At 44.8% G+C, this 15850-nt stretch overlaps 1 protein-coding gene across 8 annotated transcripts in view; it reads left to right on the plus strand.

The window, feature by feature from the left end:
* Nucleotides 1-15850, plus strand: part of PARG (poly(ADP-ribose) glycohydrolase) — a 330974-nt gene that overhangs the window by 180072 nt on the left and 135052 nt on the right. For all 8 annotated transcript variants that reach the window (XM_063958841.1, XM_063958842.1, XM_063958844.1 and 5 more), the window contains one exon: nucleotides 4734-4826. In XM_063958841.1, the coding sequence (XP_063814911.1) occupies nucleotides 4734-4826 (93 nt within the window). The remainder of the gene's footprint in view (nucleotides 1-4733; nucleotides 4827-15850) is intronic.

The raw sequence follows: 15850 nt of genomic DNA on the forward strand, positions 1-15850 counted from the left end.
CTAACTTTAAGTCATATAAAAGACGCTGCTGCGTAGATGCTAGAAGCCATGAAAGATATTGGTCTCTGGGGATCAAAAGCCGCTACTATGGCAATATCCGCACGGAGGGCGTTGTGGATTCGCCAATGGAATGCTGACACAGATTCCAAAAGGAATATGGAGGCTCTCCCGTACAAAGGTAAGGCCTTGTTTGGAGATAACCTGGATGCATTAGTTTCTGCGGCTACCGCAGGTAAGTCGACATTCTTGCCTTATGCTCCTTCATCGGCGAAAAACACACATCACTCTCAGATGCAGTCCTTTCTGCCCAATAGATACTAAAAGGATAAAGGTTTCCCTTTCTTTGCGGGTAGAGGAAGGGGAAAAGGAAAAAAGCCCACCGTGCCTCCAGGATCACAGGAGCAGAAATCAACCTCTGCTTCTGCCAAACCTGCAGCATGACGCTGGGGCTCCTTTGCGGTAGTCTGCTTAGGTGGGGGCACGTCTGAAACTTTTCAGTCACTTCTGGGTTCAATCGGGCCTAGACCCGTGGATCGTACAAATAGTGTCCCAAGGGTACAAACTGGAGTTTAAAGACGTTCCCCCATGCCGGAGTTAATATAATTCCTTACCTGGACAATCTCCTGATAAAAGCGAGGTCCAGAGAAAAGCTGGTGCAGAATATTGCACTCTCCTGACAATGCTTCAACATCACGGTTGGATCATAAATTTTCCAAAGTCACAATTGGAACCGATGACAAGATTGTCCTTTCTGGGGATGATACTGGACACAGAAGTACAGAGGGTATTTCTTCCAGTAGAAAAGGCTCTGGAAAACCAGAGAATGGTCAAACAACTCCTGAAACGAGCAAGACTGTCAATCCATCAATGCATTCGGTTGCTGGGAAAGATGGTAGCGGCCTACGAGGCCATACAGTTTGGCCGATTCCATGCCAGAGTATTCCAGTGGGACCTATTGGACAAGTGGTCCGGATCCAATCTACACATGCATCAGAGGATAATCCTGTCATTCAAAGTCAGAATTTCGCTCCTGTGGGGGCTACACAGTTCTCACCTCCTAGAGGGACGCAGATTCGGGATTCAGGACTGGATCCTGGTGACCACGGATGCAAGTCTCTGAGGCTGGGGAGCTGTCACACAGGGGAAAAGCTACCAAGGAAGATGGTCAAGTCAAGAAACTTGTCTTCACATAAATGTTCTGGAGTTGAGAGCCATTTACAACAGCGCATCATCTTCAAGATCAACCCGTACAGATCCAGTCAGACAATGTAACAGCAGTCGTGTACATAAACCGTCAGGGTGGAACGAAAAGCAGAGCGGCAATGGCAGAGGTGTCAAAGATTCTCTGCTGGGCAGAAAGACATGCAAAAGCTCTGTCGGCAATTTTCATTCCAGGTGTGGACAACTGGGAAGCAGACTTCCTCAGCAGACACGATCTCCATCCAGGAGAGTGGGGCCTCCACCAAGAAGTCTTTGCAGAGTTGACAGGTCTTTGGGGAATTCCTCAAATAGACATGATGGCGTCTTGTCACAACAGGAAGCTTCAGAGATATTGTTCCAGGTCGAGAGACCCTCAAGCAATAGCAGTGGATGCACTGGTGACCCAGTGGGTGTTTCGGTCAGTGTATGTCTTCCCTCCACTTCCACTGATACGAAAAGTTCTCAAAATAATAATAAGAACAGGAGTTCGAGCAATCATCATTGTCCCAGACTGGCCAAGGAGGGTTTGGTATCCGATCTTCAGGAGTTGCTCATAGAAGATCCTCGGCCTCTCCATCTCCGCGAGGACCTGCTGCAGCAGGGGCCGTGCGTGTATCAAGACTTACCACGGCTACATTTGACGGCATGGCTGTTGAGCGCCGAATCCTAGCCCGAAAGGGTATTCCAAAAGAAGTCATTCCCACTCTTATTCAGGCCAGAAAAGGAGTAACGTCTAAACATTACCACCGTATTTGGAGAAAATATGTTTCTTGGTGGGAATCCAAGAAGACTCCAACGGAAGAATTTCAGTTAGGACGTTTTCTCCATTTTCTCCAGGCGGGTGTGGATGCAGGCCTACGATTGGGTTCAATCAAGGTCCAAATTTCGACCTTGTCCGTTTTCTATCAGAAACAATTGGCCTCCCTTCCAGAAGTCCAGACATTCGTGAAGGGGGTGCTACACATCCAACCTCCATTTGTGCCTCCTGTGGCACCATGGGATCTTAACGTGGTGTTGCGATTCCTTCAATCGGATTAGTTTAAACCTCTCCAGGAGATTGAGTATAAATTTTTCACTTGGAAAGTGGTCATGCTGTTGGCCTTGGCATCCGCAAGAAGCTTACTTGGTTTTCCATGAAGATAGAGCTGAGTTGAGAACTCATCATCAATTTCATACAAAGGTGGTTTCTTCTTTCCATATAAACCAGCCTATTGTGGTGCAAGTGGCTACTGACACCTTCGCTGCTTCTGACACCTTTGCTGATACCGAATTCGGTGACTGCCCATTCTACTAGAAATGTGGGCTCATCCTGGGCGGCTGCCCGGGGATGGGGGTCTCGGCATTACAACTTTGCCGAGCAGCTACTTGGTCAGGGGCAAACACGTTTGCTACCTTGGCCGATGAGGACCTACAGTTTGGTCAATCGGTGCTGCAAGGTCATCCGAACTCTCCCGCCCGTACTGGAGCTTTGGTATAACCCCATGGTACTGAAGTGGACCCCAGCATTTTCTAGGACGTTTGAGAAAACAGGATTTTAATATCTACCGGTAAATCCTTTTCTCCTAGTCCGTAGAGCAGGCATTCCCAACCACGGTCCTCAAGGCACACCAACAGTGCAGGTTTTAGTGATATCCAGGCTTGAGCACAGGTGACTTAATTAGTAGCTCAGTTATTTTGATTTAACCATCTGTGCTGCAGCCTGGATATCACTAAAACCTGCACTGTTGGTGTGCCTTGAGGACCGTGGTTGGGAATACCTGCCGTAGAGGATGCTGGGCACCCAACCCAGTGCGTACTTTACCTGCAGTTGTTAATTTGTTTTGAATGTTCTTCAGCATGTTTGCTGTAATGTTCATGCCCGTTGCGTTGGCATGTATTTTGTTTAATGTGGTTGAAGTGTGAGCTGGTATGAATCTCACCATTAACTTAAAAGTAAATCCTTTCCTCGAAATGTCCGTCTCCCTGGGCACAGTTCCTATACTGAGGTCTGGAGGAGGGGCATAGAGGGAGGAGCCAGTTCACACTCTGAAAAAGTCTTCAAGTGCCCATGGCTCCTGCGGAACCGTCTATACTCCATGGTACTGAAGTGGACCCCAGCATCCTCTACGGCCTAGGAGAAAAGGATTTACTGGTAGGTATTAAAATCCTGTTTTTCATCTAAACACAAAGATTTTTTGGTTTCCTTGCGTATTTTATTTTTTTAATCTCTGAGGGATGTACTCGCTACAATAACAAGTATAAAACAAGCTGCTACTCTGTATAATGTGTAGAATGATTTATAATATGCCGGGAAATAGAGACACTGATACAGTGTGTACTTATACAATGTAAAGTGTAGGACGCTATGAGGAAGCATCCTGTGTTTTGGTCCTTCCTATAGGAAGAATCTTTTGAATGAGTAACCTCCTCTTTGCCTATGCGGTTATACCCATCCTCCTAATTAAGGGCTAGTGTACAGAGATCTTTCTATACTGACCTGACATTGTGGTTTGCCCATATGTAGGTAGACAATGTCATATAATTTCGGGAGCAACACAATTGCCTGTATTATCTATTCAAAATAATGTTGCATGGATTGGTGCTAGTAAATAGTCGGCAAGAGTGCCAGTTCAGCCTAACGTTGGTCTTTGTTTATTTTCTGAAAACCACGGGCTACAGGAGGTCAGAGTGGAAGTCCTTTTGTAGAAAAACTGTTTTTATGATCCTCTTAGCCACTAAAGCATTCCTTTTTTTTTTCTCTGATTTTCAAAAATAATTTTTTCCCCTCCAAATGTTTAAAGCAGTGATTCCCAACCATGGTTCTTAATGCACACTAACAGTCCAGGTTTTCAGGATAGCCATACTTGAGTGCAGGTGATTTAACCTACTGTGCCCAAGCATGGATGGGCTTCCAGATGATAGGTCAACTCCATATGTCCACATGTATTAGGTCGATTTGACCAAAAAGTCGACATGTAAAAGGTCAACAGTGCTCAAGGTTGACAGGTACAGCAGGTCAACAGTTTCAAATGGCCAACATGGCAATAGTCGACACAAGTTTTTCTTGTTTTTATTTTTTTTCCAACGTATTTATAATAAACCATCCACGTGGACTATGATTGGGAATAGTAACCTTGCCCGTACTGTGGTGAGCAAAGTGTTACACTAATTGGGGTCATGTGGTTTAACATAGAAAATGAAACACACAAAAATATGTCGACCTTCCGTGTTGATTTATTGTACCTATTGACCTTTTGAGTGTATGCTTTTTACATATATATGACTGTCAACCTAATTCTGGTTGACCCAATGATCCACACTCGCATGGGTATCACTAAAATCTGGACTGTTAGTGTACCGTGAGGACCAAGGTTGGGAATCACTGAATATAGTGTGTAAGCTCCACTGGGACAGGTACTGATGTGAATGGTCAAATATTCTCTGTAAAGCGCTGTAATATATGTGTGCGCTATATAAATAACTGGTAATTAATGATAATAAAGGTTTATTTGTGATCAGAATGTTATGTATTAATTTATGTCTGTCTTGTGCAGGTGATGGATGATGCTGAGCGTACACATCTCTTCAATTCTATTCTTCCTGACATGGTTTCATTGGCTCTCAGGCTCCCTAATCTCTGCACAAAGGTAAGAAGCTTTGCTTGTAAGCGTGCATCACTGCTCCAGAACAAGGCATTGGAGGTAATGATAAATAATGCCAGAGATCAAAGTGTCATGGCTAATCTTATGTGCTATGATGAAAGTTATGGCTTTCCTTCCATTTCAAGTTTCTACCTTTATAGGATGTTGTCATCAGTGTGCATTAATAACACTTTCAAAAGACCATGTACTGCAGTTTCCACAATACAACTGGCTGTTATTGGAGAGGAATCTTCCACATTTATTCTACAGAAAGTCTGAAAGTGATCACTTAATGTTCCAAAGTGTTATGATATATTAGGGCATATACACTATATACAGCTGTAACCACGCCCACCTATCCTCCATTGGTGTGTAATGCAAAAGACTAGTCGCATTACATAGGCCTGCGTCTGGTCGCAGGGAGGTGTATTCAGCTGCAAGGTGGCGCATTCAGTCGCAGTGTAATGATTTTTCTCTGGTCGGTGCAATCCTTGTGTTCGTCCGCCAGGTGTTGCTTTTGAAAACTGCAATTGCGCATGCGTGAAGTCTCCATTGTAAAACATGGATGTGTAGTCTATTAAAACAAAAAAAAATTTTTTTTTAAAGTACTTACAGTCAGCAGGTATTAGAACAGTAAATCAGGACCCAAACAGCAAGTCTACACACGAAGCAAGAGAATCACTGAGCGGGTACCCGAGCAGCGTTTCAGCCACATTTTTATCCTGCTCTACACAAAGGAAGAGCTAACTGCTCTATGATTGGTCTATTTGAAAATTGCCTGCACACATGCACCAATCATACAGCACAGTTTCAGTGGTAAGATTTTCTTTTGTGTAAAGCAGGATAGAAAGGCGGCTCAGGCGCACTGGTTTACCAACTCTGTGAATCTGTTGCTTCGTGTGCAGACTTGCTGTTTGGATCCTCTCTACGGTACGTGGTCCCGATACGAAACTTTTAAAATACTACTGCTACTGCTACTGATTTCCTGGTTGAATACCTGCTGGCTGTACCTGTTCCAGCAGTTTGCTGCAGTTTTATCACACACCTGCTGTAAGTACTTTTTTGTAATTATTATTTTATTAATTTATTTATAGGGCCCATAGGCTATGTTACTGTGTAATAAGATGCTCGAACAGTCCCAGTGGCACTGCATCAAACGTTATTCCGTCGCTATCTTGGTAGGGGTGGGTTCCCCCAAGGCCGTTGGGAGATGTATGTAGTTGTTATGACATTCAGCACACTTTTTGTACAATTCAGAGATTGCCTTGAAAAATGTAGTTTCTCTATCGTCCTAGTGGATGCTGGGGTTCCTGAAAGGACCATGGGGAATAGCGGCTCCGCAGGAGACAGGGCACAAAAAGTAAAGCTTTTCCAGATCAGGTGGTGTGCACTGGCTCCTCCCCCTATGACCCTCCTCCAGACTCCAGTTAGATTTTTGTGCCCGGCCGAGAAGGGTGCAATCTAGGTGGCTCTCCTAAAGAGCTGCTTAGAAAAGTTTAGCTTAGGTTTTTTATTTTACAGTGAGTCCTGCTGGCAACAGGATCACTGCAACGAGGGACTTAGGGGAGAAGAAGTGAACTCACCTGCGTGCAGGATGGATTGGCTTCTTGGCTACTGGACATCAGCTCCAGAGGGACGATCACAGGTACAGCCTGGATGGTCACCGGAGCCGCGCCGCCGGCCCCCTTGCAGATGCTGAAGTCAGAAGAGGTCCAGAATCGGCGGCTGAAGACTCCTGCAGTCTTCTAAAGGTAGCGCACAGCACTGCAGCTGTGCGCCATTTTCCTCTCAGCACACTTCACACGCAGTCACTGAGGGTGCAGGGCGCTGGGGGGGGGCGCCCTGGGAGGCAAATGTAACCTATATAAAGGCTAAAAATACCTCACATATAGCCCCCAGAGGCTATATGGAGATATTTAACCCCTGCCTGGATTCACTAAATAGCGGGAGACGAGCCCGCCGGAAAAGGGGCGGGGCCTATCTCCTCAGCACACGGCGCCATTTCCTCTCACAGCTCCGCTGGTCAGGACGGCTCCCAGGTCTCTCCCCTGCACTGCACTACAGAAACAGGGTAAAACAGAGAGGGGGGGCAAATTTATGGCGATATTTTGATATATATAAAGCAGCTATAAGGGAGCACTTATTATAAGGCTATCCCTGTTATATATAGCGCTTTTGGTGTGTGCTGGCAAACTCTCCCTCTGTCTCCCCAAAGGGCTAGTGGGTCCTGTCTTCGTTAGGAGCATTCCCTGTGTGTCTGCTGTGTGTCGGTACGTGTGTGTCGACATGTATGAGGACGATATTGGTGTGGAGGCGGAGCAATTGCCAAATATGAGGATGTCACCCCCTAGGGAGTCGACACCAGAATGGATGCCTTTATTTATGGAACTACGGGATAGTGTCAACACGCTAAAGCAGTCGTTTGACAACATGAGACGGCCGGACAATCAATTAGTGCCTGTCCAGGCGACTCAAACACCGTCAGGGGCTGTGAAACGCCCTTTGCCTCAGTCGGTCGACACAGACCCAGACACAGGCACTGACTCCAGTGGTGACGGTGACGAATCAACCGTATTTTCCAGTAGGGCCACACGTTATATGATTTTCGCAATGAAGGAGGCGTTACATTTAGCTGATACTACAGGTACCACTAAACAGGGTATTATGTGGGGTGTGAAAAAACTACCTATAGTTTTTCCTGAATCAGAAGAATTAAATGACGTGTGTAATGAAGCGTGGGTTGCCCCTGATAAAAAGCTGATAATTTCAAAGAAATTATTGGCATTATACCCTTTCCCGCCAGAGGTTAGGGAGCGCTGGGAAACACCTCCTAGGGTGGACAAGGCGCTAACACGCTTATCTAAACAAGTGGCGTTACCCTCTCCTGAGACGGCCGCACTTAAAGATCCATCAGATAGGAGGATGGAAAATATCCAAAAATGTATATACACACATGCAGGTGTTATACTACGACCAGCTATAGCGACTGCCTGGATGTGCAGTCCTGGGGTAGTTTGGTCAGAGTCCCTGATTGAAAATATTGATACCCTGGACAGGGACAATATTTTACTGTCGTTAGAACAAATAAAGGATGCATTTCTTTATATGCGTGATGCACAGAGGGATATCTGCACACTGGCATCACGGGTAAGTGCTATGTCCATTTCGGCCAGAAGAGCTTTATGGACGCGACAGTGGACAGGCGATGCGGATTCAAAACGACATATGGAAGTTTTGCCGTATAAAGGGGAGGAGTTATTTGGAGTCGGTCTATCAGATTTGGTGGCCACGGCTACAGCCGGGAAATCCACCTTTCTACCTCAAGTCACTCCCCAACAGAAAAAGGCACCGACTTTTCAACCGCAGCCCTTTCGTTCCTTTAAAAATAAGAGAGCAAAGGGCTATTCATATCTGCCACGAGGCAGAGGTCGAGGGAAGAGACAGCAACAGGCAGCTCCTTCCCAGGAACAGAAGCCTTCCCCGGCTTCTACAAAAGCCTCAGCATGACGCTGGGGCTTCTCAAGCGGACTCGGGGACGGTGGGTGGTCGTCTCAAAAATTACAGCGCGCAGTGGGCTCACTCGCAGGTAGATCCCTGGATCCTGCAGATAATATCTCAGGGGTACAGGTTGGAATTAGAGACAGATCCACCTCGCCGTTTCCTGAAGTCTGCTTTACCAACGTCCCCCTCCGAAAGGGAGACGGTTTTGGAAGCCATTCACAAGCTGTACTCTCAGCAGGTGATAGTCAAGGTACCTCTTCTACAACAAGGGAAGGGGTATTATTCCACTCTTTTTGTGGTACCGAAGCCGGATGGCTCGGTAAGGCCTATTCTAAATCTGAAGTCCTTGAACCTGTACATAAAGAAGTTCAAGTTCAAGATGGAGTCACTCAGAGCAGTGATAGCGAACCTGGAAGAGGGGGACTTTATGGTATCCTTGGACATCAAGGATGCGTATCTCCACGTTCCAATTTACCCCTCACACCAGTGGTACCTCAGGTTCGTTGTACAAAACTGTCACTATCAGTTTCAGACGCTGCCGTTCGGATTGTCCACGGCACCTCGGGTCTTTACAAAGGTAATGGCCGAGATGATGATTCTTCTTCGAAGAAAAGGCATATTAATTATCCCATACTTGGACGATCTCCTAATAAGGGCAAGGTCCAGAGAACAGCTAGAGATGGGATTAGCACTGTCGCAAGAAGTGCTAAAACAGCACGGGTGGATTCTGAATATTCCAAAATCCCAGTTAATGCCGACAACTCGTCTGCTGTTCCTAGGGATGATTCTGGACACGGTTCAGAAAAAGGTTTTTCTTCCGGAGGAAAAAGCCAAGGAGTTATCCGAGCTTGTCAGGAACCTCCTAAAACCAGGAAAGGTGTCTGTACATCAATGCACAAGAGTCCTGGGAAAAATGGTGGCTTCTTACGAAGAAATTCCATTCGGCAGATTCCACGCAAGAATTTTCCAAAGGGATCTGTTGGACAAATGGTCAGGGTCGCATCTTCAGATGCACCTGCGGATAACCCTGTCTCCAAGGACAAGGGTGTCTCTTCTGTGGTGGTTGCAGAGTGCTCATCTATTGGAGGGCCGCAGATTCGGCATACAGGATTGGATCCTGGTGACCACGGACGCCAGCCTGAGAGGCTGGGGAGCAGTCACACAAGGAAGAAACTTCCAGGGAGTATGGACGAGCCTGGAAACGTCTCTTCACATAAACATTCTGGAACTAAGAGCAATATACAATGCTCTAAGCCAGGCAGAACCTCTGCTTCAGGGAAAACCGGTGTTGATCCAGTCGGACAACATCACGGCAGTCGCCCATGTGAACAGACAGGGCGGCACAAGAAGCAGGAGTGCAATGGCAGAAGCTGCAAGGATTCTTCGCTGGGCAGAGAATCATGTGATAGCACTGTCAGCAGTGTTCATCCCGGGAGTGGACAACTGGGAAGCAGACTTCCTCAGCAGACACGATCTTCACCCGGGAGAGTGGGGACTTCATCCAGAAGTCTTCCACTTGCTGGTAACCCGTTGGGAAAGACCAATGGTGGACATGATGGCGTCTCGCCTCAACAAAAAACTGGACAGGTATTGCGCCAGGTCAAGAGATCCGCAGGCAATAGCTGTGGACGCGCTGGTAACGCCTTGGGTGTACCAGTCGGTGTATGTGTTTCCTCCTCTGCCTCTCATACCAAAAGTATTGAGAATTATACGGCAAAGAGGCGTAAGGACGATACTAGTGGTTCCGGATTGGCCAAGAAGGACTTGGTACCCGGAACTTCAAGAGATGATCACGGAAGATCCGTGGCCTCTACCTCTAAGGAGGGACTTGCTTCAGCAGGGTCCCTGTCTGTTTCAAGACTTACCGCGGCTGCGTTTGACGGCATGGCGGTTGAACGCCGGATCCTAAAGGAAAAAGGCATGCCGGAAGAAGTCATTCCTACTTTGATTAAAGCAAGGAAGGAAGTAACCGTGCAACATTATCACCGAATTTGGCGAAAATATGTTGCGTGGTGCGAAGATCGGAGTGCTCCGACGGAGGAATTTCAACTGGGTCGATTCCTACATTTCCTGCAATCAGGATTGTCTATGGGTCTCAAATTGGGATCTATTAAGGTTCAAATTTCGGCCCTGTCGATTTTCTTTCAAAAAGAATTGTCTTCAGTCCCTGAAGTCCAGACCTTTGTTAAGGGAGTGCTACATATACAGCCTCCTGTGGTGCCTCCAGTGGCACCGTGGGATCTCAATGTGGTTTTGGACTTTCTAAAATCTCATTGGTTTGAACCACTAAAGAAGGTGGATTTGAAATATCTCACATGGAAAGTGACCATGCTTCTAGCCCTGGCTTCGGCCAGGAGAGTGTCAGAACTGGCAGCTTTATCTTACAAAAGCCCATATCTGATTTTCCATTCGGACAGGGCAGAACTGCGGACTCGTCCGCATTTTCTCCCTAAGGTGTGTCAGCATTTCATCTGAACCAGCCTATTGTAGTGCCTGCGGCTACAAGTGACTTGGAGGACTCCAAGTTACTGGACGTTGTCAGAGCATTAAAAATATATATGGCAAGGACAGCTGGAGTCAGAAAATCTGACTCGTTGTTTATATTGTATGCACCCAACAAGATGGGTGCTCCTGCGTCTAAGCAGACGATTGCTCGTTGGATCTGTAGCACAATCCAACTTGCACATTCTGTGGCAGGCCTGCCACAGCCTAAATCTGTAAAGGCCCACTCCACAAGGAAGGTGGGCTCATCTTGGGCGGCTGCCCGAGGGGTCTCGGCATTACAACTTTGCCGAGCAGCTACGTGGTCAGGGGAGAACACGTTTGTAAAATTTTACAAATTTGATACTCTGGCTGAGGAGGACCTGGAGTTCTCTCATTCGGTGCTGCAGAGTCATCCGCACTCTCCCGCCCGTTTGGGAGCTTTGGTATAATCCCCATGGTCCTTTCAGGAACCCCAGCATCCACTAGGACGATAGAGAAAATAAGATTTTACTTACCGATAAATCTATTTCTCGGAGTCCGTAGTGGATGCTGGGCGCCCATCCCAAGTGCGGATTATCTGCAATAATTGTACATAGTTATTGTTAACTAATTCGGGTTATTGTTGAAGGAAGCCATCTTTCAGAGGCTCCGCTGTTATCATACTGTTAACTGGGTTTAGATCACAAGTTGTACGGTGTGATTGGTGTGGCTGGTATGAGTCTTACCCGGGATTCAAAATCCTCCCTTATTGTGTACGCTCGTCCGGGCACAGTACCTAACTGGAGTCTGGAGGAGGGTCATAGGGGGAGGAGCCAGTGCACACCACCTGATCTGGAAAAGCTTTACTTTTTGTGCCCTGTCTCCTGCGGAGCCGCTATTCCCCATGGTCCTTTCAGGAACCCCAGCATCCACTACGGACTCCGAGAAATAGATTTATCGGTAAGTAAAATCTTATTTTAGTTTCTTATACATTATCTTACTAGTAACTGACTAGACAGTGAGTAAATTAATGCAAATACATTCATCCCCCGTGGTGTGATAGCTTTATGTATGTATAACAAAATGTCTGCATTAAGTGCGTTATTTCCATTCTTTCCTACCATCTACATGCAAATGTATTCTTACTATTCACCGGTATTGAATTCCTTTCTGTCAAACTGGGGGGGAAACAGACAATTAGAAAGTTTGACAGTGTGTTGGCACGGGCTCTAATTCAGAGATCACAGCATTACTTTCCTCATGGCTGACACAGGCTAATGAAGCATGAGGCTCTTGTGATTTACGTCACTATTTCATTGGTGGGAGTTACTGCCTTGTCAGTATACTACTGTCTGCTGTTTTCCTTGTTATTTCTTTCCTTCTGACACATGGAAAATATTCACCAGGTACAACCCTGTGTGTTACAATAGTTACACAGATCACACTTGACATCTAAGAGCATAAAGCCTGCAGTGTACCATTGCCAATAACTGCAATAAGTCTTAGTCCTTTATATGTACAGCTCAGTTATAGAAAGCCAGTACCCTGCATCAAAGACACCGTTACTCATCTTTGATAACCTGTTTTATTTTACTATTACTTTTTTTTTAAACATTTTATTGGTAATGTATGCACTCTTCCTGTCCACGTCTTATGGTTTTATTCACATAGGACTGCTTGTGTTCCACATTACTTATTCCTATCCTGTTTACGTGTTGTTGCTAGAGATAGATTTGTTTTAGAGATTAATTGATGTTTTATTTACTCATTAACTAAGTATGGCAGTTCTGTGCTTGTTCTGCTTAGCAAAGTAAATCGGGTCTGGGACTCCAGGTCGACACACCTTAGGTCGACGCCAGTTGGTCGACACACCTTAGGTCGACATGGACAAAAGGTCGACACGGACAAGGTCGACATGGAAAAAGGTCGACATGAGTTTTTTATGTTTTTTTGCTGTCGTTTTCTTCGTAGAGTGACCGGGAACCCCAATTAGTGCACCGCGTCCCCACGCATGGCTCGCTTTGCTCGCCATGCTTCGGGCATGGTGCCTTCGCTCGGCACAGATTACCGTTCCAATCGTAGTCCACGTGGATCGTTAAGTATGAAAAGGTTCCAAAAAAGGAAAAAATTGTGAATAACGCATGTCGACCTTTTTCCAGGTCGACCTTTTTCCAGGTCGACCTTTTGTCCATGGCGACCTTTTGTCCATGTCGACCTAAGGTGTGTCGACCAATTTGCGTCGACCTAAGGTGTCGACCTTTTTGTTGTCGTCCTGGAGTCCGGATACCAGATAATCATACTGAGGATTCCACCAGTGTATTGGTTTGAATTACCACTGATCTCCTCACGCTGGTGATCCCGCCCTCCAAATAGCTCTGGGCATGTTACCACATACGTGCTGGGAAACCGATCTAAACACAAGAAAAGGAATGTACGCTTTACTTGTACTTTTAACGCCTTTTGCGTGTGTTGTGCATGCTTTTGCACTTTTCCAATACAATCTGTTATATTACCAGCGTGCATTAATACTTCAGAAATAGGACATGCAGCATTCTGACACTTCTTGAACCCACTTAATTAGTAATAAAAGGGGTTGTTCTGCACTGGATAAATTATATTATGCACATCTGCAGAACAGATCTCCTCGTCAAAAATGGGGGGACAGGGTGGGACGACGCAGTTGCATGAAATCTGACCATGCCAGTTAAGTGGTTAAAGAAAAGGCAGACAAGACCTTGTTAAGGGGTTTATGTCCGGAACCGACTATGAAACATTTCTACACTATGTGTTAATAGGTCGGTGGTGCTCCCAGAGTCAGTAAAGATTATATGAAAAAAGAAAGAACAAAGAAAGACTCTGTGTTGGTGCACTCATAACTTGAAAATTGATTAGACAATAAAATTTAACTTTTATTTGAAATTGTGTTAAAATTAAGTGTGACAAACAATAAACTGTATAATAATAAACAGTAAATACTGCCAAGGTGAAGATTATATTTCTAATAATATAGTATATTATGGTGGGAGTGGCCTGTGTGTTTATACATCAAAATTTATTTAAACGGCTTTCTACTCCCATTGTGGTATCCCGTATGATGGTCTTTATGCTGTTAACTCCTTAATTCCTATATATTATAATTAGAAATATATATTATATAAAATGCTGTGAGGTGTTTGTTCACCATCTGTTTTTATATTTAGCAGAGGTGTCACCATAGGTTTTTTAATTCAGCAGAATATTCTGCCAGAGATAGTATAACAGAAAAGAGTTTGTAGTAAAAAATTCTATTTATCACTGCGTTAGCATATAATAATTATAGAGAATGACAGATAAATATACAAGAGTTTTAATGCCCATTTGTTCCTGAGCTGCTCATGAAAATGTATCACCTCCTTGTACTTACAAGTATAAAAATTTAAATATTCAATAGATATAAGTAAAGAAATTATGGAAGAAAAGGCGCTCTTCCTTCTGCTGTTCAGCAAGTGTGTTTACTGCACCTGGTATTCCTTGGTAGTATCCCAAGCAAGTACTAACCAGGCCTACCAGAGATTTGCTTCCAAGATGAAACGGGATTAGGCGTATCCTGTGGAGTATGGCAGTAAACTGCTGAATGAGAGAGTACTTGTTCCTTAAAGAGGGAAAGTGTACTTCTGCTGTCCAGGGAAATCACGCACTTATTTGTCTCTACTGTAGAGAGACAAACCCTGGAAGAGAGAGCACACATGCACAGATGTGCCTGGATAGTGCAGGATGAGAATGTGGTAAGAATTGGGTACCTTTTTGGATTCCAATTCTGCACAAGAATAGGGAGGAAATAAGGAGATTATCTGCGGATCAAAGCTTACCAAGCAAAGTGCAGACTTTGTAATGAGAAAAAATTAGTAAGAAAATCCAAAATGAATAGGTATATAATTTCAAAAAGGGTACATAGTTATGGGTATAACTTCAATTTAGTAGCACTATGCCCCAAATAATGTATTGAATATATTCCATGTGTTTTACTGTCAATACAGGAACCAGCAGACTGATACTTGCTCACAATTACTCCAGTTATACCGGTTGTATGTGGCTCTCTAGTTTTGTAGAAGGCATATGAGTTAACACCTGTTCATATTGCAAAACAGTGCGCACGACACTATCAAAGATCTTGATAAGGCCAGCTGCTGACTAATCACAAACAGATAATTATGAAAAGATATCTATATATCTCCACAAACAAAAAGATATATCCTATATTACCATCAGTGTTAACTCCAAGAGTCACCATATAATCCGAATGTAAATGCTTATCACAGTTTTCAAAAGATCTGGCTCATATGTTTAAACAGAATAATCTCCTAATAGTGTAATAAAATTATCACAGAATCTAATATTGCCCACAGGGCTACCTAAAGAGCATGTTCCTTCCTTAGAAGGAAGCATATGAATCTCAATCTGTCATTGTTAAAAAAATATATATGTTAACAGTACATAAGAAATGGCAGGGACCCACAGCAAGCCAAATGCTAATTTGCTTAGAGCAGTGGTTCTCAAACTCTGTCCTCAGGACCCCACACAGTGCATGTTTTGCAGGTAACCCAGCAGGTGCACAGGTGTATTCATTAATCACTGACACGTTTTAAAAGGTCCACAGGTGGAGTTAATTATGTCACTTGTGATTCTGCGAGGAGACCTGCAAAACATGCACCGTGTGGGGTCCTGAGGACCGAGTTTGAAAACCTGTGGCTTAGAGTATCTATCTACTAATGGAAATTATAAAATAGCTTAGAAGAAATACATATCCAGGAATAATAAATGTGTATTATCCTGGATTGCTTTATCTGGGGTTTCCGGTATACTACTTAGAGAGGATCCTAATCTTGTGGCATCCAGTACACAGTGCGCAGTGCAATAGCTGGTCAGCTTGCCATTGTATTTGCTCTGGTATTCCCCTTGATTTGTGGCATGAGGCACACTCTCTGGTCAGTGAGCCTACAGTACATACACATAGCCACTGTCTGCCCTTGCTCAAGAAGAGCGAAGAAACACATTCATTAGCAAATCCTAAAATTATTCAGCAGCAT

This window comes from Pseudophryne corroboree, chromosome 3 (genome assembly GCF_028390025.1).
Source record: "Pseudophryne corroboree isolate aPseCor3 chromosome 3, aPseCor3.hap2, whole genome shotgun sequence".
Taxonomy (NCBI): Eukaryota; Metazoa; Chordata; class Amphibia; order Anura; family Myobatrachidae; genus Pseudophryne; species Pseudophryne corroboree.